Here is a 25,838-nt window from a genome sequence, read left to right as displayed (position 1 = left end):
ACACAGTAGATCTTTTAGAATGTAGGGATGTGCGAATCTGATTTAAATAGTGCAGCGTCATTCTTTACTTCCACGCTACAAAGAAAGCACTGCGAAGGCTGTGAGCGACGCGAAGCTCTATTTCATTGGAACCACAATTTTCACATCCCTGCTGAAAACGTCTTTCCGCCTCATCATTGGTCCGAAACTCTTCATCGGTCGAGATCCCTCCGTGGCTCGTCGTAATTGCCTCTTCGAGTGGTCTTCGGAAAAACGGAGGCACGAATATATATATATATATATATATATATATATTCTTCTTCTGAGCGTTGTGAGAAGTCTTACGTGGCCACGTCGGACATTTTAGCGCAGAGTTTTCGCATGGCCGTTTGGTATACACCGTGCTCTGGGAGTGTCTGCACTCAAAGAAACCTGGAACGTCCTCTTTTCCGCAAAGCACTTGTAGGAGTCAATCAATGCCATCTACGGAGGAAGCCCGGGCAATGACGGGGCTAGAAATATTTTTAAACCTAGAAGAAAAAAAAAAAAAAAAAACAGTCTTGCTGTGACACTCATCATGATGCAAGCACGGGGAGAATAGATGAATGGATGCTAACAGGCGGTAGCTTGCGCCACAAAACAGGATTACTCGCGTCGTCCTTATAAGCCAATTTGCTCGTGTTTTGTCCAGTGTCATGACGCAGATTTATATTTTATTTTTCTTACAGTCGACGAGAGTTAAGGAAACCCAGGGCGTGGCTCATTATGTTAATTCATGCTACTCGCTTCGTGATTGGTTCTTCGGCGTTCAAATAGGCTAATGAAACAGTCTGATTGGCTGCTGAGCCACAGTAAGGTGCTATAGGGACTCGTCACGCCCTGGGTTTCTTAGGTTTGTCAGCGACACTCTGGGTCTACAGACACTTTCAGCCCCGTCGTTCGCCAGGTTGCAGCCACTGGCTCTCCCGCACCGAGTGCCTTTGCGGGAAAACGCGCCGGTTCCTACGGAGCGTTCGTCACGCGTCGGGAGGGTGGAGAACGTCCGTTAAATTGATCCCACGCAGAATCTTGGTCAAGTTCACATTCAGCTTGGTGGAAACGTTGCCCGTGAGGAGGAAGGCCGTGTGGATTAGATGCACCAGGAAGAGACCAACCGCCAATGCCTGCGAAGATTTTTTTTTCTCTTTAAATGCCCTAGAAGAAGAAGAAAATAAATGGTGCTATGGAGAATTTGACATTAAATGCGGTAGCATTTTGTGCTGCCCAAACTACAGATATTTTCAGATTACCCAGGCTCTACTCTTCCCGGCATGCTGTTCATTATCTCTAAAATTTAAAATGGCAATTAAAAAATATGTTTATACCAAAAGTGATATACAGAAGTTTTCGTGCTTTCCATTGGGGTAATGTCGCATGTTGCATAAACATGTTTTTTTTTTTTTTTTTTTAAGAGCGCCGCCGTTTTTAGTATTAAGGCCGGTTCACACATGCAGCGAAGCGCTAATGTAGCGCTTCTCACGTGTCGTCCGCTACTTATTGTCTGGCATGAACAACAGTATTGGCGGTGCGACACAAAGCTGGTGAACGCTCCCGTCAGCACGCGCTTAGCGCGAGGTAAGCGCTACGCTTGTAGCGCTCCGCTACATGTGTGAACAGGCCTTTATGGTGCCACCGACGTTGTTTAGCGGCTTAAAACTTGAAATATATACCTTCTGTTTGTGGCAGAACAGCTATCTGGGTAGGGAACCGTGTGTGTGTGTGTGTAGGGGGGTTAACTTGGCTAGACTTGGCTATAGTAGGCTACAATAACTTGACCGGTTGAATCGAGCTGGCTAAGGAAGGGCCCTCACCTTGCCTCCTAGAAAGAACTAGGACGAAGCCGGTGGAGTGTTTGAATCAGTTTCTTCAAGGAAGGAATATATGGACAGTTTAGTGTAGTCTACGAAGGTAAGCTCTCGGCATTTCATAGCTGCATCTTGAGCGGTGGTACGCAGACGTTTTCATAACCCTTCAGGTGGTGTCTCCAAACCAAAACAGGAGCGGGAAGCTTGCGCCTTTAGCGGGAACACTTCATTCGGTTGTTCGGTTTGAACCAGACTTGTATGTAACGAGTTACAAGTACCTGATTACCTGTAATAAATTACATTTTATTGTAAGTATTTTAACACTTCAATTCTTTTTTTTTCGGTAACGTTCATTGTAATCTTATTATTACATTTTTTAATCAATTACAAGTAATAAATTATGTTTTCAAAAGAGCTCAAATTATTGGGTTAAGTTTTTGTACGTAAAAAGATCGTTCTGTCTACCCGTGCGTCAGTCGTCTATGTTGCACCGGCGTTGGACAGATTTCATAAATAAGAATCCTTGGGGAACGTGTGAGGCTCAATAGGATTCATTGCAGCCAGACTCGCACGCCAGCTTTTTGTGCTCATCGCACACTTCTCTGCGATTGTTCTTATTCGTTTTAAAATTATTTGCGCACCAGATATGACATCGCAGTGATAGCCACACAACCGTAGATTTTTGGAAATTGTAACAAGGTAAAAAGAAACACTCGTAACAAACTCATGCACGACGTCCGTCCCTAAGCCTTTTCGCCCATACCCTCGGCGGTTGCATACCCTGTGTCAGCGGGCAATCCAAAAATGTACCGGGTCCCAGGTGCGTCAGTTGCACGCTGGTATGAGGTTATGCCTAAAAAACAATATTTTTTTTTGTTTTTTTTATTATTATTTTTCAGGAGTGAGGTTTCCCAGCATTCGTTTAATACCATTAAACTTCTCCTAACCAGTCAATAACACGCTGCAAGCACTGCGAGAATTTGGCTCGAATTTTTTCTCAAACATCGGTTCGATTGGAAAAGAAAAAGAAAACAAAAGCCCGGCATGGTCTGTTTGGGCTTACTATGTAAAATTTTTATATGGCCTGACTATTAACAAGTGTTTTTAAACAAAGGAAATAATACACGTACAGGCTTGACATCTTACGTTATACCATGCATGTTGTTCCCGGTACGGGAGGCAACACACGAAAGCGACGAGCACGACCAAAGGTGTCGGTGTGGTTGCAACTCGCGATTGGTCAAACGCTCAGTGTGACGTCATTATCCGCATTAATTTCCCTTTCATCGACGAAAATCAGCGCAATGTCAGAGTGTCCACCGTGACGACGTCGGTTTAAGAATGCGACGACTCCGAGCTTACACCGTTAAACTTACACGTACCATCAAACTTGTAGTTCGCCACCGATCCATAAGTAATTAAAGATTACAACTTATGAAGTCGCGGGGAGCAAGAAACTTCCGATCGTGACGTCACAAACGGAAACCATGAGAGGGCGCCACCGAAACATCTCGCCACAAATAGTCATACACAGAATGAGAGAGAGAGAGAGATCACGTTGTTATGTTGGAAGAGAATAAAAGTGTGTGTGTGTGGGGGGGGGGGGGGGGGGGGGGGGGGAGGAGAGGGCCAATTGTGGATGCGCACCGGGCGCTTTTGTCACTGGCTCCATACACAGAATGTCGGGGCGTGGCTTGGTCGCGCTCCTTGCTTCGCGATTGGTTCGTCGGATTTGTTATATGGGAATGCGACAAGCTGATTGGCTGTGAGCCGTCGAAGACTATGCAGCGAGTACCCTCGCCCGTGTGAACGACGTCTCACCCCTGCTACGATTCCTTCGGCGCACTCCAGGATGCCCAGGCGGCAGGTGCAGAGAGAGCAGATGCCCAAGAAGATGTAGACCCCGGAGGCAACAAGCTGGAAGCTCATGTACTGCGCAGACATTGAAACGAGTCCTTTAAGGGCTGTACATCAATTAAACTTTTTTTTTTTTTTGCGCATACACATGGGCGTTTGCGGAACTTTTTTTTTTTTTTTTTTTTCAAGAGAGGGCAATCCTCCGAAAAAGGGGGGGGGGGGGGGGGGGGGGGGCAGGCAAGCGCGAGGAGGGCATGCAATTTGTTTCGCATGAGAGCAACACTGGCGATGTTGGTTTTATGAACACGACGGTTTCAATCTTCCGCCGCGCTTGTTACACATCGAAGCTGTTTCGCGGAACGCCATTTCATCGAACGCCGTTTCATCGAACAGCGCCTAGTTGAGCAGTAGAAATATTTGATCTAGGAAATATATTTTTTAACACCGGACCTTTGTTTTCCTAGAGAGAGAGGAATTAACAATGAAAAACTTAATTTTCTACCCTACACCTTCCATATTTTCTTCTTTCTTTTTTCATGGTAACTGATGTGCTGCATTTTTATGGAATTTGTGATCATCAGGTGCAGTGCCGAAGATGCGTCTCTTCACGGGTGTATCTCGTCCTTGAAGACGTATTCTGTTTCAAGCATGAAGCCGTCCTTGAAACAATGACATGCCGCCATGTTGCACGAAACAAAAATTTAAAAAAGAAGCGTCTCCCCTTTTTGTTTATTTTTCGTATTCGGCAGAGCCCCGGACCTGCCGGCACTTTAACATATGTTCTTAGAAGGGAAGTTATTTTCCTAAAATAGAATAAAAACGCAAGTAAATAGATGAATAGAAAATTAAAAAAAAAGGCGCAGCAAAGAATAGTTATATTTGTTCCCAGATGTACCTTTCACGTGTGAACAAATGGGGAACAAAGTATGTGGTGGAGTAGAGTCACTTACCTGACCCGAAAACAATAAAGGCTCGTTCACGCAGTTGCATTTGGCAGCTTGCATCGAGCTGTTGCTATGGTGACCCTCACGACTAGCCAAATGGGGAGGCGCTGTGCTGCACAACGCAACGCTGCGCAACGCAACTGTTTGAACGAGCCTTAAGTTTCACACCCACGAAAGTTTTTCGTTATGCTCTATGATTCAAAAAGCAAACTATCGGTTAAAAAAAAAAGAAGAAAAAAAAATGACCAGGGCTGTAATTCTATTTTTGGCGATCCGACAGGTGAAAACGACCCAGAAGCGAGAGTAAAGCACATATAAAAAGCACCACAAGTGTTCGAAATCCGGGGAAGGGAAATTCCACGAAGCAGCGCCGAGTGATTCGATGAAACTGGCCTTCGATGAATCGGCGTTCGACGAAATGTCCATTTATTCGATGGCGTTGGACGAAATGTCCGGTACTTGTACCAAAGACACGCTGTTGGCTGGAGACGCATGGCGACAGAATTATCTACGTCTCAAGCATGTTGGAAGCATGTACGCTTCATGTTAGTTGTTAGAACAGGTCTGCACACAGTTTTTGACCAACGTTACAGGACGGTCAGACCAGGAATCAACAGGTCTTAGACTGTGCCTGCGGACTCTCTGTTGTATCACGCATTACCAATGTGTGACCGCTACTTAAGAGCCCCGGAATCTCAAGGGGGCCAGGTGCCCCCCTAACTGGATGGATAGATGGATGGATGTAAATGGCTATACCCTTTGTAACGGGCGGTAGCTTGCACCACCTAGCCTAATTAAGTCTAAAAAGACAAACCAAACCTGTAATTTTTATTTATTTATTTTTTGCCGGTGCGTACTTTTGGGCGGAAAATACTCCCGGGAACAACCCTTCGGGGCAATTTTATCAAAGCTATGCGGACGTCCATCCGCGCAACCGGACACTTCGATCACATCTCTGGGACTGCTTGCCACGTAAAGTCGTCCCCGGGACATAGACTCACGGCCGTGTATACGCTGCCAACACGTTGTCTTACGAAACGAGGCCCCGTTCGCCCGCACCAGTTGTGGGCACTGCACGTGCGCCGTGTCGACGGCGGCGCCACCGCAGGCGCGTGACGTCATGAGAGCGTGGGGTTGGCGGTGCATGCATAGAAGCAAACTTTGAGCTTACATAAAAGGAGTTGGCCAGGAGGGCGGATATACCCCTGGACAAGAGGCCCGAAACGAGGAAATGAAGTCCTTGCACGGCGTGGGAAAAGGTGAGCAGGGACATGAACTTGAGGGACGCGCCCGAAGTGCCCACGCACTGGAGCATCAGGAACACCGAGGCCGCCACTGTCTGCGAATGACAGAGTTTTTGAGAACTATGTTGAGAAACACGACGCAAGTTTACCCACTGATAATGGTTAAAAGAAGACCTAAAGTTCTAAAAAGTAGAGTAAACAAAAAAAGAAAAAAAAAAGGCTTTTTTGTTTTTGTTTTTTATAGTCCAGAAGCATCACGGCAAGCCTCCGCCTGCTCACCTGCTCTTAGCATTTTGTTTCCATAAAACAATGACGAGTCGATTTCGTGACGTTGAGTGTCCAAACACTGGAGTGGTTACCACGGAAACGCCGCATTAAGGCGCGACCACATTGGCGTTTCGGAGGCCTGCGGCGCGACGGTCGTCGCTGCCGGTTGCCGGCGGAAACCAGTTTTCGGCTTCAACGTCACGACGTGCGGCGCCGCACACCCAACCGCTCCTTGCGCGGTTCAGAGCTCAGTGCCGCACGCCGCAGAAGAGAGGAGCCAATGGGAGGTGGCGTAGATAGTGACGTCGAGATGCCATGGCAACGCTCAAGCCGGTCCTCGGCGCCTCTCGAAGCGAAGGACGTGTTTGGTGTCGTCTGCTCCCCCTATTTCCCCACGATGCCTTCCCCAACGGAGCGGTTCCTTGAAACTAACCAATTCGGAATTACAAGTGAGTTTCTCCGTGGCACCTGTTGCATGTCGTCTCTGTTGTGACGGATGTCGTGTTGATTTGGTGACACTTTCGAAAGTAGCCTTCGTCTCTGGCGCGCCGCCGGGGCAGCAAAGCCCCGGCGGCGCGCCAGACCTCTCCTGTCCTTCGGTGTTTCGGTAGAACTAACTCGGCCGGACCCAAAACCTGCGCCTCCTTCCCTTCAGAGCGCGGCGACGTCGCAAGATCAACGAGCAGGCTAAAATAATCACATTCACGCTGATCACCAGGTCATTATGAACTCTTACCGTCTAGACAGCGAGTGCGGAACGGAAGAATCTAACGAAGAGCAGACGACGAAAGAGCGGGAAATCCGACGGGAGGCGCGATCGCGGGAACCAGTGCTGTCACGTGACGCCTGCAAAACGGAGGCCAATGTGGACTCCTCGCGTTGGGACGCCGGACGGCGGTACCGCCCGGCGGCGCCGCCCGGCGGCGCCGTTCACGCTAGTGTGGTCGGGCCTTTACACTGTCAAGCGTCTAAACTTTTGTAGATCGTAAGTTGCGTATGCTGGCCCTGCTCAATCCACGCTCAAAACGACGCTACGACCTCCCGTTATCAACGCGTACCTCTTGCGAACGATGAAAGGATCCTATACTGAGGGCGTGAGCGCTGATTCAAGAGAGTTTAGACTATTTTGACCGCAGTATTTATTGAAACACATACATGGCCTGCACTGACGGCACATGAGCTGCCATTGTGATAGCCATGCTGATGAGCACATATACATTTTGCACCACCGAATCTGTTTCTCTGGGCAAGAACAAGTAGGATTGCCACCAGCACGGTGCGATATGACGTCATGTGCAAGTCATATGTTATCCTGATATCAGTGTTATCCTTACCCCTCCCTTTCTTTGAGTCCCCCTGTGCTTGCTTGGGGGCAGTCTCGAACGAAGCGATTTAAAGCGCGCGTCCCTGGTTTTGAGAGGGTACGTCAGTGTTGCCCGACTGCGCTGGGCTGTGAATTTTCCAGCCAGTGGGCTATGGCAGCCTGCGTAGGCGCACTTCCGGACGCTGGTGGAGGATAAATTGCCCCGTTCTATTTTTCATTTTGCGTTCTACGGCGAATAGAATTTCTCGGGGTTTTTAAGAATGCAATGTATTATTTTTGGAAACAAAAACAAAGAAATGAAAGCTGGTTTGGTGAGTCCGTGCGCGACAGAACAAATGACACTGGAATGTTTGTTTCATATTATGCTGATCTTTTTACAGCACCATATCACTCAGCCGTGTCAATCTACAAATGTCTTAACCGTCGAAAATATTTCACCACACAGAATATTCAAACTGCATGAATATTCCCCGCCCAAAACATGAAATGCATCGAGTCTCATCATTCGAACGTACGTTGTACGTACCCCACGGTGCCGCGTTATCCAAACAGGATTTGAGAAAGGTCTCAAATAACACAGCTTATCCGATAGTCACTTCACGACGATCGGACGGAATCAGGCGTGTTTTTGGGCACGTTTTGAAGAGAGCTGCTTTTTAGCACAGCTTCAAAGCAAATGAACGAACCTGTTTATTCCGTTCCCACACCCCGAACCCAACCCTATCAGCTATTTTTCGCGAAACCCGGAACAGATGGAGATTATCTCAATGGAAATATCCCTCCAAAAACGCTGAACAGCCTGCGTCGCATGCTGCTTGACGTTCGCTCTCTTCGCTCGTTTCCTGCGAAGGCCGTTCAGGCCACGAGCCCTGGTATTCCCTGGTTCTCACAGTGGAAGATAACACACAAAGGGTAAGCCTCGTAAACAGGCAAATAAAGTGAACACATTCAAGAAAAGTCGGCAAACTCCAAATGCACAATGCAAGTGGAAAGCCACGCTGACCGGGTTTCCGCAGCTCAGGCGGGTGACAGAAAATTCTGGCTGACAGGGGTCGCTCGATTCGCAAAATGGCGGCGGCCAGAGATCTCTTTTTGCTAAGGTGAGCGGAGACAAAAAGGGCCGCCAGAGCTGTTCCTTCGTTTCACCAACTGTACCGCAGCAGTGGTTAGTTGCTCGCTTTAGAGGCCAGACTTCTAACATGAGCTCGTTGCCTTCCACCGTGCTTTGGCTGCGCGTGGATGCACCAAGCTCACAAAACGCCTAAAAGTTTTCGACGTGGGAAGCGTGAGCCGGAGGTGGGATAACTGGATAACCTTCCTATTAGCCCCGAGAAGATCGGGGGGCGCTGGTGGCTTGTTGTCGTGGCGTATAGTACCAAGGATCGCGTGGGCACTTCTGTGCTTCGTTGGTAACATGTAGGTTGAGTTGTATCGTTCACAATTCATGTCTGATTCGTTAATTTGAACGAGAGTTCGGGGGCGCGTGTGACCTAATCCTTTCGTAGTGCTTCTCGTTAAAATTAAGCTCAAGCAGCGCGACAACAGTAGTGTCGGGACTTGCAGAACAGGACCCATTGACCCAATTTAGTTCTATCGTGCTGACCCCGACAAAATCAGTCGTCGTCGTGACTTCGGAGACCTGTCAAGTGACCAAACAGGTAGATTCTGGGACGCCTTGCTAGGCCTTCCCACCGACTTGAGCTGCCGCTGAAGTCGTTGGGATTGTTGCCGTTGCTTCCGGAACCCGTAAATCGAGCGTCCTTAGTACGCATTTCCCTTCGTCTGCTGCTTGAAGTCGGGAAGCGCGCGAAGGGGACATAGAAATACGCTCGTTGGTCTCCAGGGCGAAGCATCCGAGCGGTGTTGGCGGCCACCGCTCGGATGCAGGGTGAAGCTATCGTAGGATATACCATCGTAAGTTACACGCAACTTCCGATCGTCTCGCTTGCGTATTCGGATTCGTTCCTAGGTTTCGTACTACTCACGTTTTGGTCGATAGCAAAAACAAAATACACTTAGCGAACAGTTTTTGCTGCTACGCGCTAAAGCAAACAACCAAAGCAAAGCGGAGAAAATACCTGGCCTTGTCAAGTGATACTCATTACTATGTCATCATCGAGCGATCGCAGCAACCCCAAGATTCTCGGACAGGCGAGCGCCGCCACTACTTACGCCATCTATCGGCCGCCGTTGCGCCGGCGCCCGTAACTCAATGGAGCAAAGCGATCTTTTTTTATACAAAGAAAACTAATCACTCAATCCCTTTGCACTTTATTGTCACGTTTTAATTCGCTGCCCTCAACCTCCACGAGAAATTTCGTGGTCCTGGGTTTATATTAAGTCTGGCCAAAATGCAACCAAACTTTTATTCATTGGTTCCTATGGCGAACCGCAGAAAAATCATACGTCTTTTCAACATTCAATGCAAACCCTAAGAGAACCACACCATCAATTTAGTTGCATTTTGCTATATATATAGCCAATGTCTCTAGCTCCATGGAAACCTTTTTTATTTTCAAATTACTTAAATTTAAAGTGGTTCCCCGGGACTTTAAGTTCCAAAAGGAATCCGCAGTTGGTGAGGTGACTCGAGGATTCAGTGACGTTGTTGCGTTCCTAAATACATTTTTTAGCAACATATGTAATGTATAACAAAACGGCAACTACACTGAATATTTTCTTAATTGATAAACACAGAACCTGAATGCAGGTTTTTTTCTTTTCTTTTTTTGTTCTCATCGCGTAATTAGTTCAAATACATTATACTTAAAGCGCAGAATAATTAAGGAGTCAAAACGTTTTTTGATCCGAACTATATTTTACGAAGTGTCCAAATTTCATTTCACCAGCTATTCCACTTCCTCCCCCCCCCCCCCCCCCCCCCCAAGAATGGTATTAAAAATAAAAATGCCAAAATGAGTGGGCGTGGTCCAGACATTTTGGCCAACGCGACATGAAGAGTACCATTTATGGCGACATTTAGCACGCTGTTACTGCTAATTAATCAATCTTATGTAGGTTTGCTGCGCGTGCGACCCAAGAGCTTTTGAAACGGCCCAGTATCTCTTAAGTCATCACAACCTCAGACGTCAAAATCAGGCAAAAAAGGGGCGTGTCCCAGAAATTTGGCATACGCGCCGCCAATTGTACCATCAATGGCGACACTCAGCACTCTATAAGCCATAATAATGCATCTCCTCTAGTTCTGCGACGCATATGCCCGAGTGCTTTTGAAGCGTCCCAGAATTTATTTAGTTATCGCTCTCCAAAGCTTGCCTCAACCGTCAAAAGGGGGCGTTTCCCACAATTTTGGACATACGCGCCGTCAATTGTACCATCAATGGCGACGCTCAGCAGTCTGCAATTCATTATAAGGAATCTCCTCTAGGTGTATGACACGTATGCCCGAGTGCTTTTGAAGCGGCCCAGAATTTATTTGTTATCGCTCTTCAAAGGTTGCCTCAGACGCCAAAATCAGCCTAAAAGGGGGCGTTTCCCACAAATTCGGGCATACGCGCCGTCAATTGTACCATCAATGGCGACGCTCAGCAGTCTGTAATTCATTATGAGGAATCTCCTCTAGGTCTATGACACGTATGCCCGAGTGCTTTTGAAGCGGCCCAAAATTTATTTAGTTATCGCTCTCCAAAGGTTGCCTCAGACGCCAAAATCAGCCAAAAAAGGGGCGTTTCCCACAAATTCGGGCATACGCGCCGTCAATTCTACCATCAATGGCGACGCTCAGCAGCCTGTAATTCATTATAAGGAATCTCCTCTAGGTCTATGACACGTATGCCCAAATGCTTTTGAAGCGGCCCAGAATTTATTTAGTTATCGCTCTCCAAAGGTTGCCTCAGACGCCAAAATCAGCCAAAAAGGGGGCGTTTCCCACAAATTCGGGCATACGCGCCGTCAATTGTACCACCAATGGCGACGCTCAGCAGTCTGTAATTCATTATGAGGAATCTCCTCTAGGTCTATGACACGTATGCCCGAGTGCTTTTGAAGCGGCCCAGAATTTATTTAGTTATCGCTCTCCAAAGGTTGCCTCAGACGCCAAAATCAGCCAAAAAGGGGGCGTTTCCCACAAATTCGGGCATACGCGCCGTCAATTGTACCATCAATGGCGACGCTCAGCAGTCTGTAATTCATTATGAGGAATCTCCTCTAGGTCTATGACACGTATGCCCGAGTGCTTTTGAAGCGGCCCAGAATATATTTAGTTATCACTCTCCAAAGGTTGCCTCAGACGCCAAAATCAGCCAAAAAGGGGGCGTTTCCCACAAATTCGGGCATACGCGCCGTCAATTGTACCATCAATGGCGACGCTCAGCAGTCTGTAATTCATTATAAGGAATCTCCTCTAGGTCTATGACACGTATGCCCGAGTGCTTTTGAAGCGGCCCAGAATTTATTTAGTTATCGCTCTCCAAAGGTTGCCTCAGACGCCAAAATCAGCCAAAAAGGGGGCGTTTCCCACAAATTCGGGCATACGCGCCGTCAATTGTACCATCAATGGCGACGCTCAGCAGTCTGTAATTCATTATGAGGAATCTCCTCTAGGTCTATGACACGTATGCCCGAGTGCTTTTGAAGCGGCCCAGAATATATTTAGTTATCGCTCTCCAAAGGTTGCCTCAGACGCCAAAATCAGCCAAAAAGGGGGCGTTTCCCACAAATTCGGGCATACGCGCCGTCAATTGTACCATCAATGGCGACGCTCAGCAGTCTGTAATTCATTATAAGGAATCTCCTCTAGGTCTATGACACGTATGCCCGAGTGCTTTTGAAGCGGCACAGAATTTATTTAGTTATCGCTCTCCAAAGGTTGCCTCAGACGCCAAAATAAGCCAAAAAGGGGGCGTTTCCCACAAATTCGGGCATACGCGCCGTCAATTGTACCATCAATGGCGACGCTCAGCAGTCTGTAATTCATTATAAGGAATCTCCTCTAGGTCTATGACACGTATGCCCGAGTGCTTTTGAAGCGGCCCAGAATTTATTTAGTTATCGCTCTCCAAAGGTTGCCTCAGACGCCAAAATCAGCCAAAAAGGGGGCGTTTCCCACAAATTCGGGCATACGCGCCGTCAATTGTACCATCAATGGCGACGCTCAGCAGTCTGTAATTCATTATAAGGAATCTCCTCTAGGTCTATGACACGTATGCCCGAGTGCTTTTGAAGCGGCCCAGAATTTATTTAGTTATCGCTCTCCAAAGGTTGCCTCAGACGCCAAAATCAGCCAAAAAGGGGGCGTTTCCCACAAATTCGGGCATACGCGCCGTCAATTGTACCATCAATGGCGACGCTCAGCAGTCTGTAATTCATTATAAGGAATCTCCTCTAGGTCTATGACACGTATGCCCGAGTGCTTTTGAAGCGGCCCAGAATTTATTTAGTTATCGCTCTCCAAAGGTTGCCTCAGACGCCAAAATCAGCCAAAAAGGGGGCGTTTCCCACAAATTCGGGCATACGCGCCGTCAATTGTACCATCAATGGCGACGCTCAGCAGTCTGTAATTCATTATAAGGAATCTCCTCTAGGTCTATGACACGTATGCCCGAGTGCTTTTGAAGCGGCCCAGAATTTATTTAGTTATCACTCTCCAAAGGTTGCCTCAGACGCCAAAATCAGCCAAAAAGGGGGCGTTTCCCACAAATTCGGGCATACGCGCCGTCAATTGTACCATCAATGGCGACGCTCAGCAGTCTGTAATTCATTATGAGGAATCTCCTCTAGGTCTATGACACGTATGCCCGAGTGCTTTTGAAGCGGCCCAGAATTTATTTAGTTATCGCTCTCCAAAGGTTGCCTCAGACGCCAAAATAAGCCAAAAAGGGGGCGTTTCCCACAAATTCGGGCATACGCGCCGTCAATTGTACCATCAATGGCGACGCTCAGCAGTCTGTAATTCATTATAAGGAATCTCCTCTAGGTCTATGACACGTATGCCCGAGTGCTTTTGCAGCGGCCCAGAATTTATTTAGTTATCGCTCTCCAAACGTACGCGACGCCATATTCCATGTTACAGTAGCCATGTCCTCCGGATTTCGACAACAGCGCCACTCGCGGCAGTCTGCACAGTCTGCACTTCTGGCTTCACACGGCCGATGGGACGCCGCCGACACTTTTTCCATTGCCCCTCCCTATTGGAAAAACCAGCATGAAAATCAAACTGGTTAAGCTGGTAACTAAGCTGGTCAACCTGGTCAATGTGGTAGTCAAGCTGGTTTAACTTGCAATCAAGCTGGTTTAAGCTGGGCAAGCTAGAATTTAAGCTGGTCAGTCTGGTTTAAGTAAAAACCATCATGGTCTCACTAGAATCTGGTTTTAGATTCAATCTGGTGTAGCTGGGAGCCAGTCTGGTCTTAACCGGTCAAACTGGTTTTCCATGGAGCCAATGTGGTCAAGCTGGGAGACAAGCTGGTCATGCTGGGAGACAAGCTAGTGAATCTGGTCGGACTAATGATCGTGGTGGTCAAGCTGGTCATGCTGGGAGCGCGCACGCCAAGGTCGGCTAGAGATAGCCGAACTGGCATTGCTGGGAGCGCGCGCGCCAAGGTCGGCTTAGGCTGGAACGAGGCCACGTCCTGTTCTTTGTCCTCTCGTTTTTGGTAGACGACCGGGCGCGTCAGGCGCGCTGCAAGCTACCTTTGTGTGCGGAAAAAGAGAGAGAAAGAGAGAGAGAGTGGCAGGAACGGAGAATTTGCGACGCGTTTGGCTATCTTGGACAGATTTTCGAAGGGACGGCTGTGTGCGCGTTGTTTGGTGACTAGTTGAATGACGGTGCAAGCGAAGCGGGTTTTGAGGAGACAGCGAGCGCCAGTCCGTTCAGTGCGGGAAGATGTCGGACGTCCCGACTGATGCGTCGCTTCATGTCTTCGAACGTGTGTGTGCTCAAGAATGACGGCGGTGCCGGGGAGTATCGCCATGCCATCTAAGCCACACGGATTTCCTTGCCTCAGCCGACCACGCAAGTTGCCGCTTCGCTCCCATCACTGGCGGGACCCAGGTTCGCTTCTGTCATCCGCGTAGTATTTTCGTTTGCTATTGCCTGTTTTTGGCGTGTGTCTAGTATTTTTCGTGTTGAAAGATAAGCAATCTGGTTTCATTAACATTGTAGGCTTTGCACCGAGAACCACTGTCTGTGCGTCGGTTAGTACTGTGTCAGCGCCGTGGATGTGTAGCATCTGAGTTCATGTGAGGCGGCCGCAAGTACGAAAATAATAAATTGGATGCCGAGTTGGCTTTTCTGAAGAGCTTGGCTTGTTTATCCATTGTATTAATTAAAACAGGTTAAACTGGTTGGGAAGTTCACCAGCATGACCAGTTTAACCAGCATGACCACCATGCCAAACTGGGCATGCTGGGGCAACAACCCGGGTTGAAGCTGGGACCAGATCAACCAGCATGACCAGTATGACCAGATCAACCAGCATGACCAGCATGCCAAGCTGGGCATGCTGGGGCAATAACCCAGCTTGAAGCTGGGACCAGCTTAAGCTGGTTTTTTCAATAGGGGCTATATTCTAGTTCAGTGTAACTAGAGCGCCGACGTTAGAACGCGCGACTCGAGAGCGCTGCGATAGGAGCGCGCTTGCCATTAGAGTGCACGTCACAAGAGCGCATGACCAGTAGAGCGCATGTCACGATATTGATTACCTTGTCCGAAAAAGAAGCTTTATTGTACGCAAACACTTTAAAGCACACAGGACCACTTGACGATCGGCTGGGTGCAGGAGCCGAGATTGAATGTTATTTCGAATGGTGAAGTTGTGTACATTAGGAAGTGACTTCATACTCAACCATAACCACATTTTCTGAGTTCCAAGTTTGCGAAGCGCTGCTCAACAACACAAGGTGCACCTCACTAGACTGTTTTTCTCTACCACACAAACTTATGGTGTAGTGGAAAGTCATCACTGGGGCCACTAACTTTAGCGCGTCGGTGTCGCATTGGCCCTGACAGCATTCACAAACACGTTATGAAAGTGCGTCACACACCGCTAACAAATAAATGCGCCCCGCAAACTCAATAATGAGTGGCCGCATCATCGACGTCTGTCCTGAGCCGCCTCTGTATGCCATTCGTGCCTTCTTTTTCTGGACAGCATCTCCGTCGCAGTGCACACCGATGTTGCGATCGCCGGAGTACGGTAGAAGCTGGCCGTGTAGTTTCCGCTTCTTTTTTGTTGCGCGAGCGCTTGTGGCAGCCCAACGCACCACCGTCTTCCATAGCTCTGTTGCAAATCGCGGTCGTCTCAACCACCATCATGGTCGACACCGGCGTGCGACGTCCTTTTGTGGCGTAGGTGCAGCCCATGTATAGTACAGTGGTTTGTTTTAGGCTTCATCTAGCAGTCTGAAGAGTCCAGGACATTTCGGTGCTCGAAATATTCGGTGTGTGGAGTTTTTGTTGCATGAACGTGGAACACAAAGCGACGCAAAGAGTCGCTTTTGTCCTTATTTTACGATTATTGTTTGCCCGAACTTCATAAAAATATGTCACCTTCTCTTTCTGCTCGACTTTTTAGCAGACACCAGCGCCCCACGGGCGTTAGAGCATGTGTCTTCTCACCTCCGACCACAATGAATAAACTTGCACCCCCGTGTAGCGTCTTTTGGGAAGCCGGGATCAGGGACTGCAATGATGCTCGACGATTCCTCAGAAGCGTTGCTAGCAACGCCGATTAGGTCACAGAGCAGTGAGCACTGAGCACAAGCGTTTTGCAAATAAAAGAGGTCCACATTACCCTTTGTGCATGATTATATTTATTTTGAAGGCAGCTGGCCTCAGACTTACTTTATTACGTATACGACGACTCACCTGTGATACGAGGGCGTTATAGTATTTGGGAGGGCTAGAAACTGGCATTCTTTCCGGAATATATTATTATCAAGCCACACATGCGAATAACTTCATATGCCTATGCTTATGCACGTTACATACGTATCATCCAGGCATATTTATGACAAATCTTAATAAAGATGTCCTAGACGTATATTCTAACCTTTAGAATATGAAAGCATGCTATTGCCAGAAATGACGGACCGTTTACACCGAAATATCCGTGTACCTGACGTCTTTTATGAACATGTCCTCATTGGATCACACAGGCAAATAATTGCTTAATTACACGTATCGTATATTTTCATGAGGGGGAAAAACATAGTCAAATAAGACATCTCGATAATTACATCCATTATATTTTATGCGCCACTGCCGCCACAATATTTGAACATTCAAATGTCCACAATGCCTGCTGGAAAGCTCAGCTATTTGAACTTCCAAACGTCTATTTACACAAAAATCTCCATGCAGCAAAAAGTCCTTGCACCGAAAAGTCCGTGCTCCGAAATGTCGGCACCGAAACGACCTACACCGAAACGTCCTACACTGAATTGTTCGAATCCCCAGCCTGAAGAATCCAACAACCTTGCGAATAAAGACAGAGCCATTTGACTCTCCTTGTATTTTTCTAAATTTGTAAAACGCCAAGTATCCGGGTTCATCAGAGATTTAAGCCATAACTGCAGCGACTGGCGGCTTCATAATAATATATAAAAACAAAACTTATGCAAACTTTCACAAGAGCGATCGTTGACGGACCGTTTACATGCCATGCCTCCCGCGCTTGAAAATATTGCATTTAAAAAAAAAAAAAAAAAAGAAGCAATACTGGAACGGGGTGTGTGTGATTCATGCTGAAAGCGAGGACGGGGGGGGGGGGGGGGGGGGGGGGTACACTTATCATTCTTCTTTGTTCAGTATACCAGGAACTCTGTGATAACGTTATTGCCCCGTTCAAGGTTTTCGAAACGCACAATGGGGGGGGGGGGGGGGGGGGGGGGTCGCTTTAGAGCCTGCTTGGGGAATTTCTTCGGGTCGCTGAGGTGGGGCTTGATGGAAGTAGGACATCCGGACGCTACAAGCTGTTCCAGCCGATGCACTGCTGTGAGGGTTTCATTAGCAAAGCGCACATGAAGGCTCCCTGAGTTGCATATGACTTCTCGCTTTTTGGCGCGCATCGCTGCACCAAATCCGAATGCCACGTGTCACTTTTCCCAGCACTGAGTCACCTCCGATGTCTCATGGTATCGAGGCGCTCGAGGAGGAAGGAAGGGGGGGGGGGGGGGGGGGGGGGAAGAGGAGGCTCCACTGCGTTCTTTCTTGCGTTTGGGTTCAATGTTTCAAGCCCAAGTCTGTAAATAACGGGGAGGCTTGGGAGAAAGCTTCGAAAACCAGACAGCCTCTTGTGCAAATCGTGATTGATTTGAGCCTGAGCTACGAACTACGTGCATAATGAAATGTCCGAAAATATTTGTACCCTTTTTTTATCCCTTTCATCGCCTCATCTAAAACTTTCTGGTTTTCTCGTGCGTAAATGACATCTTTAAAACAATTGTGAGCTTGGATGTTCCCTACTTTAGACAAGCTTAGCAGCACAAGTGTGACACAAATAGGCGGCGCACACCAAGTCACTGAGCCAGAAACTTTCTGGTTGTCGCGGGGTAGTCAGCTCTGCATAGTGTACGCGTGCTTGTCCTCATGCGACTACCATTATATTGCCGGAGAAAAGCAGTTCTTTTCTTGGTCCTGACATTTAATTGAAAATATGACATAGAATATAGTTATCCTTCGATGCAAAAGGAACTGTTTCCGAAAACGAGAAACGATCTCCAAATACTTTTTTAAAGCATTCAATTAAACGGCTTTGATGAAATGGCGTTTGATTCAATAACGTTCGATGAAATGGCTTCGATGAGATGGCCTTCGATGAAGTGTCCGGACCCAATCACCATCATTAATTTGAAATACGAGTTCATCTTTCCTACCTTGCTCAGCCCACTGATAAAACCACCTCATCTGGTTGGTTGCTAATATCAATGACCTAACTTGATTAGAAATGCCATCAGTGACGTTTTTGCGGTGGCCCGTGACCTGCTTCTTTGTTTCTGTTTATTATTAGTAATTATTTGTTACAGATGTACAGACTATTTTGGCAATGTATTTACCTTCCGCTCTATAACGACTTCGGGCCACGAGAGCGCATTCGATAAACAAGTACACAAAAGTAGTAATTGTGGTCGCGTTGTCAACTCTATCCCTTGCTTAATCATGTATACAATGCGTAGGAAGAAACGCGTTGACAGCAATATAAGAGGAGAAGCTTGGAGAATGGTTAAGCGGGCGTTGGTTTTTAAAAGCCGGGGATCTTGAAGATGTGTGACAGAACGCGGGGGTTTGCGGCAGGGGTATGGAAACGGGGCATTCGGATTTGGATTATTTCTTAAACTGATTATGGAATGGGGCAGAATCGTAAATGTCGGCGAGGAGCACTTTATTCTGTCAGGAACACCCGGCTTGCTTTTGTAAGTAAACGACCGCTGAAACAGATAACAGACATGCACTGGATTCTCCAGTAGGTTCGAAAAGCCACGTTACGTTCTCCGCTCAAACCGTTACATTGGACTTTAAAAATACGTGGAACAGAAAAAATGATCAGATAGAAAAGCTACACGGACTGAGTGTATCTCCGTTTCAGCATAACTTGATAAACGGCGAAAGCTACGATCCCCGTTGGCCAATCAGAGCAAAGGAGCGACGCACGAGACAGCTCTCCGTGGGAGGATCGTGTTTCAATGGTACATCGTCAAGTGCTTTGCTCCGATGCCCCGATTGGCTCACGAGGGTCGTAGCTTTATATCCTGTCTTCAAAGGACTGGCTCTCACCACGCTTGAACGAGCACTTAACGCCTCGCCTCGTCCTGTGCGGAAGGTACTCCGTGATAATGGTTTTGTCCGGTTCAACATTCTGACAATATACAATGACACTTTTGTGAGCTGCTTGGAGATGTCTTCGGGGTGATCCGGGAAGTCAGACATACTGCTTTGGTACAAGATTATGTTCTGTATACCCAGGGATGGACCACACCGGACGCTGCAAGTCGTTGCAGCCAATGCAGCGCTGCGAGCGCTTCATTTGGTCTCGTGCTTCGCGTGTTTCCACACTCAGCGCATGTCACGTGTCACACACTCAGAACTGATTTAGCTCCGATGACTCGTAGCGTCCGCTGCGGTCCATTTTAAGGTAGAACGGATCGTAACAGACTACGCTGCTTTGTGTTTGCGAATAATGGATCGCTTAGAGTGGTTCATTGGTAAATCCTGCTTGAGTTCAGCCTGAGCTCGCAAACTCTGGACACAATAAAACTATGTGGCGTAGAAATAAAAGCTTCTGAAAATGTCGGTATCGTTTTTCTTTTTTTACTTGTAACTTTTGTTATTGCTTGGGACCGAGTTCGGCCCTGGGAGCTGTTTGCCGCACTGTAAATTTGTCCAGTTATTAGTTAGTGCAATGATTTTCATGTAGGTGATAGGCCCTCTTGGGAAGAACATATTAGAAATAGTTCAATGCTATTTCTTGAAGACATTGCCAGATAACAACTCACAAATATTGGGTAAAAATTTCAAAGTGGCCTAGTTCGTGTATTTCGAAGCGCTGCATTTTGCATGGAGACAAAATAATGCAACATATTAATGGAACACCACGCGATATAGTGTAAAATATTTTCCTCGAGAAAAAAAGAAAAACGAAGTTTTCTTTTAATTGCACGCTGAAGTTGGGGAACTTTTCACATTGAAGCACGTTTGAAGCGGTGTAAATATTTTCAGTTATAAACTCGAGTAAAAAAAATATTTTTAGATGATTTACCGTTCCGGAAAGAATATACAAAAAAAATTCAACGCTATATCTAGAAAATATTACGAAATATGCACTCGCAAACATCAGATACAAATATCAAAGTAACACGCACGCACACACGCACGAAGGTACACAATAACCTGAAAGCCGAACGCAGAGGCTGATGTACGAGTAGTGATCAAACTGTTTCTGCGGTTGACATCATGGGACGTCGCGTTCATGTGGGAGCTGTAAAGGTTAGGTGATCAAAAATGCACAATCATGACAATCAGAGCACATATCTCCAACATTTTTTACCCTCAACAACCTTCTCTCCCCCTCCCCCTTTTTTCTCGCTCAGAAAAAAAGAAAAGAAAAATAAGGGAGATCATTTAATGGTGCGACTTTTGCCGACGGTGCACGCGCGCAAAAGTACTTGTCAATCGCAAAAGTGTTATTTACGAGATAAAGTACACATGAGAGTGATTGTCGCTTTAGATGTCATTATAATTGGTTTTAGTAGTGCACCCATACAGTAGCCTAACCACATAGTTTTAACCCAACTACGTGAAAACGATCAGTTCTTTCGTTGACCCGTTCAAGACTGGCAGTTGTTGAAATATTTTAGCAAAGCGAAAACCGGGTATCGGCGCAAATGATAATCTCTACGCAGACCCGAGCCCCTGAAACTTCAACAGTGCCTCCGGTATATGTGTGCGTGTGTTCACCTTGATTAGAGAAGTCATTCCAAGTATAGTCACGGCAGTCCGGAAAGTCGAAGTGCTACCGTCGCATTCCAATTAATGCTCGGAGCCTTTATTCTTGGCTGTAAGTATGGGTTAGGTTAGCTCGCACCTCACGCGTGATCCTAAAAACAAACGATTCCGTCAAAGCATTTTATGCTGCACAGGTTACGCCACCTCAGCTTATCGGATATCAGTGATACATTACAATAGACTTGAGTAGCTCTTGCTGTGTTGCAACTTACAAGCACAAGTAGAGAATTAAAGAAAAAAATATTATCTTCTTTTTTATTAAAAACGAGCTTGCGAGAGCACGGTTATGGTCTCATCTCATATGTTGCGCTCTAGTACAGCATGGCGACACCACTGATTCAGATACTTTGGAGTTATTTGCTCATCGTAAAACCTCGTTGTCATCGGCGGCTTCCTGAACAAGCTCGCGGCATGACAGTAATATATTATATTGCGCCTACATTGCACTGTTTGCAACAGCAGACTGATATTTCATTATCGACAAGCAAACTCTACCTGCAAAAATTAAATGTAATACGAAGAGAATGCCCATAGTTTTAGTAATCAGTAATTTGTAATGTGATATAATTAAATTTTAGTGATTTTTAAGAAAGGAATCGGTAATGTAAAACAGTTAGTTTTGGAAAGTGCTTTTGCCATCTCTCGCCTAGAAATCTCAAGAGGGCGACTGTACTAAAGTGATTAACCATTTTGAGAAGAGATATTGAGTTGAGAAAAATTAACGCAATATTGTAATTACACTTCCAAAATTTGACGGGTGAACTTGTACTTTAAACTTTTGCTTACGGAAGAGTGAGTTCTAGTCACCGGTGTGTCCACGTGCAATATGACGTCTAAACGCGTCACTGGTCACTAGTAGGATCTCAAAACGCAATATAAAAATGCAAGGAACCGGAAAAAAAAAAAGCTGTTTCGTATTATGGATTTTTGCAGATCTCAATATTTGGAATTTCGGTCAAATTTCAGTACAAAAACAACGGTTTGACAGCCCCCAGCACTGTTTATTTCAACGTGTGTCATATATAGGCAACACCAGGTGGGTTGGGGTAAAAGCACCGGACATGTTACGAGTACGCACGCTGGCATGAGTTCCCGTCCCGTAAACACTTTTTGTAAGGCTCGCCGCTTTCTCTTCAAGTACCCAGGGTCACAATACACTCTGTAGTACCGTATTTTCTGGACTATACAAGTTTAAAAGTTTAAAATTCACCCGATGCAGAATATCTACAGGTGCGGACAATACAATGATTTAATTTTTCTAGATCCTTCACTATGACAATCGTGAAGGATTTTATGAGTAACGGACTATACTAATGTTGATTTACGTACGATAAAGCTTCATCGTGACCTAATACGGTAGGCGTTTGTCAAGTTCTGCTGAGTATGATACTTTTTACGTTCGGACTAGGTGCTAAGTGCGGGCTTTGCACTGGGTGCCGATTGTGTACCGGGTGCGGACTATCTAAGAAAACACTTCTATTTTTGACGCAAAATATTTCCCTGCGGACTATGCACCGGGTGCGGGCTATAGTCCGGAAAATGCGGTAGTTCCTTCGAACTCTAGGGTTTTTGGACGATGGCTCTTGGCCTATGCCCATCCTCACATGGCCCTGGGTCACTTCACATGGACGGCAGAAGCAGTCAAATGCTTGGAGTAGCCAAGCATGCTTATCGCAAAACAAAACAAAAATTCAGAGACAAAACCGAGAGGCTAGGCTTTGAAATGCTGCAGAAAGGAGAGTTCGGTTTCGGGCGCTTCTCTGGTATCGCCGGAGGAAAGGGGTCGCTGTGCCTCCCGCCGCAAATCGCCCATTATGCGCTTAGCTTGGCTTATCTGGCCCCGAGACGCAGCAACAAAAGGAGTCTCCCGCCGTCAAGTCAACTGTGGGAGAGGAGGAAATGGGAAGTGTGGCGAGGGGAACTTTTTTTCTGGTTGAAAAAATATTCTGCAGGTTGGTCTTTGAGCGCCGCGTGGTGGGAAGTTTTGAAACTAGCCCGAATGTCTCGGAATCTTGGCCTTGAGCTCCAAGCGGTCCCTCTCGGGGCTAAAAGTCGGTGACAGGTTCAGAGTAAAGTGGAAGCTCCTTTCCAGGTTTCGCTCTGAGTGGAAAGAAGGCGGAGGAGCTTCCACCTCACTCTTCACTTACCACTATAGCGTTCACATTCTCTCAATTAATACACACCAGGGTGGAGAATAAAAATCAATGACTTAAATCAGGCCAGTGTGGTAAATTAAATCAAAACTTTTCCAAAAAAATAATTCCGAAAATATTTTAAAGCGGTAAGTTTCTAGGCTAAATCACGCTCAAGGTCACGTAATCAAGGTTACGTAACGCCCGTGGTTGAACTGCTAGTGACTGTAACGATGGTGGCTGAAGTGTAAGCACCGGTCGCTTAAGCTCGTAAGCGCCGGTTGCGTAAGCTCCGTTGGCGTAAGCGCCGGTCGCGTAAGCTTGTAAGCGCCGGGGGCTGAAGCTGACATGACCTGACGTCCTTGACGTTAGGTCGTCATAGAAGTCGTCCTAGAAGTCGCCCTAGACGTCGTCCTTGACGTTGCTCTCGATATGTTTACGGTATACTACAACCATTTCATCACCATGCATACCATTCCTGCAAAGCTACCGCATTTCATTGTGTTTCGTCGAATGAACAAAGCTGCATTCTATTTAACGTTTGTCTGCAATCTTCATATGTGCATTCGTTTCGTACTGAAATCAAAGAATCAACGAGCAAGATATATCTATAAAAGGCTGAACACGATAAAAAAGAATTGCGCTTTTTTGAGCAAATCGGAACGTTGAGGTTAAGTTCTAGCTTCCACTTCGTTCGTTAGTTATGCAAAACGTTCAATAGCAGCAAAATCAGAAGGCCAGAGAAAGAAGCAGATACTAGGAAATTAATGTCCCATAGCAATCAAATACTAATTGCAATGGGACATTGAAATCAGCATTTGATTGCGCAGCGAGCTAGTGCGTCGTGTGCTCGCTGTGCCTATCGGGAGATGGCGTCACAACTTAATAGCGTCACTTGAGAGCTTGTAATAGGAAGAGTTTCCAGCTGCTCGGTTGGGGGGTCACGTGGTTTATGGGTGGCATTTGCAATAGTGCCCAAAGCGTTGATCGTCTGCAAACGCGCCTCCGACTTTCCGCCTGCTTTCCTCCTCGTCACGCGAACACGAAGCGCATGCGCATTTGCGGCCAATTGCCGCAGGAGGCATCCGCCATTAAATTTCAGACGTTCCCCATGGTTTCAGATGGACCCTCTCTTGAATCTATATGCTCTCTAGCGTCTCAAATTAGTCGCCTGCGAGCGCGCCTACACTCTAAAAAAAATCCGGTCGTAAACGACCTCTCAGGGGTTCTTTCGGCTTGTCCATACTTTGCACCCTGAAAAAAGTTCTTTTAAACACCCCCTCAAAGAGTCCTTCGTGAAAAACCTATGAGGGGTGCTTTAAAGCACCTTTTTAGGAGCCAAAATATTCTTCACCGTCCAGTTGCCTTTCTAGTGCGCCAGGGGGCGATAGTGTTTGAGGCGAAACCGTTCTTTACAACCTGAAAGAGTTCTTGGGGCGTCGAGGAACCTTTCAAGAACGGATTTGTTTAGAGTGCAACCTTGACTTTGGAAAGTTTTTCCGCTCATATTTTTACAGGAAAAACTATGCCTTAAATTTTCACAGTAAAACTGACCTGCTCAGCGCAGATTCGATGAAATCTTAAGCTTTTTTTTACAGTACCGACCTTAGGAATTGTTGACCTGGGCGCCGCGCCCCCTATTGATTTTGTTTAGCTTTTTTATTTATTTGAACCCAGCGCCCGACACGACGCTATATGCTTGATCGCCGTTCGTTTTTTTGGAAAGCAGTTCTCGGCTGACAAGACGTTCAGGTTGGAACGCTACTGACATGTTTACTAACAACGTGATCATGCCGTCTTAGATATAGGCCTATAAAAAGGAAGGAGGGCGCGTCACGGCCGGAATTTTCCCAGGCGCATGATGGTGTAAGGGCGGCTCTGGCTTTCTATGTATACGTGCAGGCGCTTATTGTTTCTGCTTTTTCTACAGCGGAAGGTCCGTTAATGCAACAAGCGTGAGTAGGTAGCTTTTTCACCTGATGCTCCCGCTGCACGAGAGCTCGTGCAGCCGTGGGGCGATCAAATGCAAGGAACCGCGTGCAAAATCTTTGTGACATATCACTGACCGAACCCACTCAGAAGCGAAAGAGAGCTATGCCGCCAAGGGCGTAAGAGAGAATGACGGCCACCAGAAATAGATTACACGAAGCGAGGTGTGCTCACCACTTCCAGAACGTTCAAGGCGCCGTTCCAGGTAACGACGTAGTCAGCGTTGATGTCGAGCTTGTCCAAGTGCCGCCGAACCTTTTGCAATTCGTCCATAATGGTGTTCGTGGTTGCGTTGGAGGAGGTTCCTGCCATCGGGGACTGCGTTGTTCTTCTTGCCAGAGGCTTCTAAGACTGACTGCGAGCACAAGAGGCAACAGCAGCCCGTGCGCTATGGCCTGTGGAATCGGCATGCACATCTTCTTCTTCCCAACGCAATTAAAATGAAGCAAAATATAATGTTTTCTTTTGGGGAGCTTATGGATGTTCAACTGCATGTTGTTCCAAAACTTCTCTTATAAATAGGGACAAAATAATGCAATAATGTTGCGTATATGTTTATACAGCCTGAAGTTAGTCAGCCTCAATAGGCGTCTGGTGTATCAGCTGTAGTTGAAACATTTCGTCAGTGCCACTGCTATACTCCGTTTCACCTTATGTTGTACCGCAGCGAAGGCTAGAAGCGCGAGCTCATAGCATTTGCAGCTGCCCTTAATGCGCGAGTGCTTGTGCCGACGAGATGTGCCCTGAGCAAGAAGCTCGCGCTTGTAGCCTTTGCTGCGGTACAACATACGGTGAA

General features: G+C 46.9%; 1 protein-coding gene across 1 annotated transcript; it reads right to left on the bottom strand.

Moving 5' to 3' along the window:
• Positions 1-732: 732 nt before the first annotated feature.
• Positions 733-25,354, bottom strand: LOC115323508. The gene is made up of 4 exons (XM_029983895.4): positions 25,217-25,354; positions 5,796-5,963; positions 3,645-3,755; positions 733-1,142 (listed from the first exon to the last, which is right to left on the bottom strand). The coding sequence occupies exons 1-4, from the start codon at positions 25,352-25,354 to the stop codon at positions 996-998; spliced, it is 564 nt and encodes a 187-aa protein (XP_029839755.1). The 3' UTR covers positions 733-995.
• Between the last annotated feature and the right edge of the window lie 484 nt (positions 25,355-25,838).

This window comes from Ixodes scapularis, unplaced genomic scaffold (assembly GCF_016920785.2).
Source record: "Ixodes scapularis isolate PalLabHiFi unplaced genomic scaffold, ASM1692078v2 PGA_scaffold4__175_contigs__length_147842914, whole genome shotgun sequence".
Classification (NCBI taxonomy): domain Eukaryota; kingdom Metazoa; phylum Arthropoda; class Arachnida; order Ixodida; family Ixodidae; genus Ixodes; species Ixodes scapularis.
This window is presented reverse-complemented; position numbering and strand designations above follow the sequence as displayed.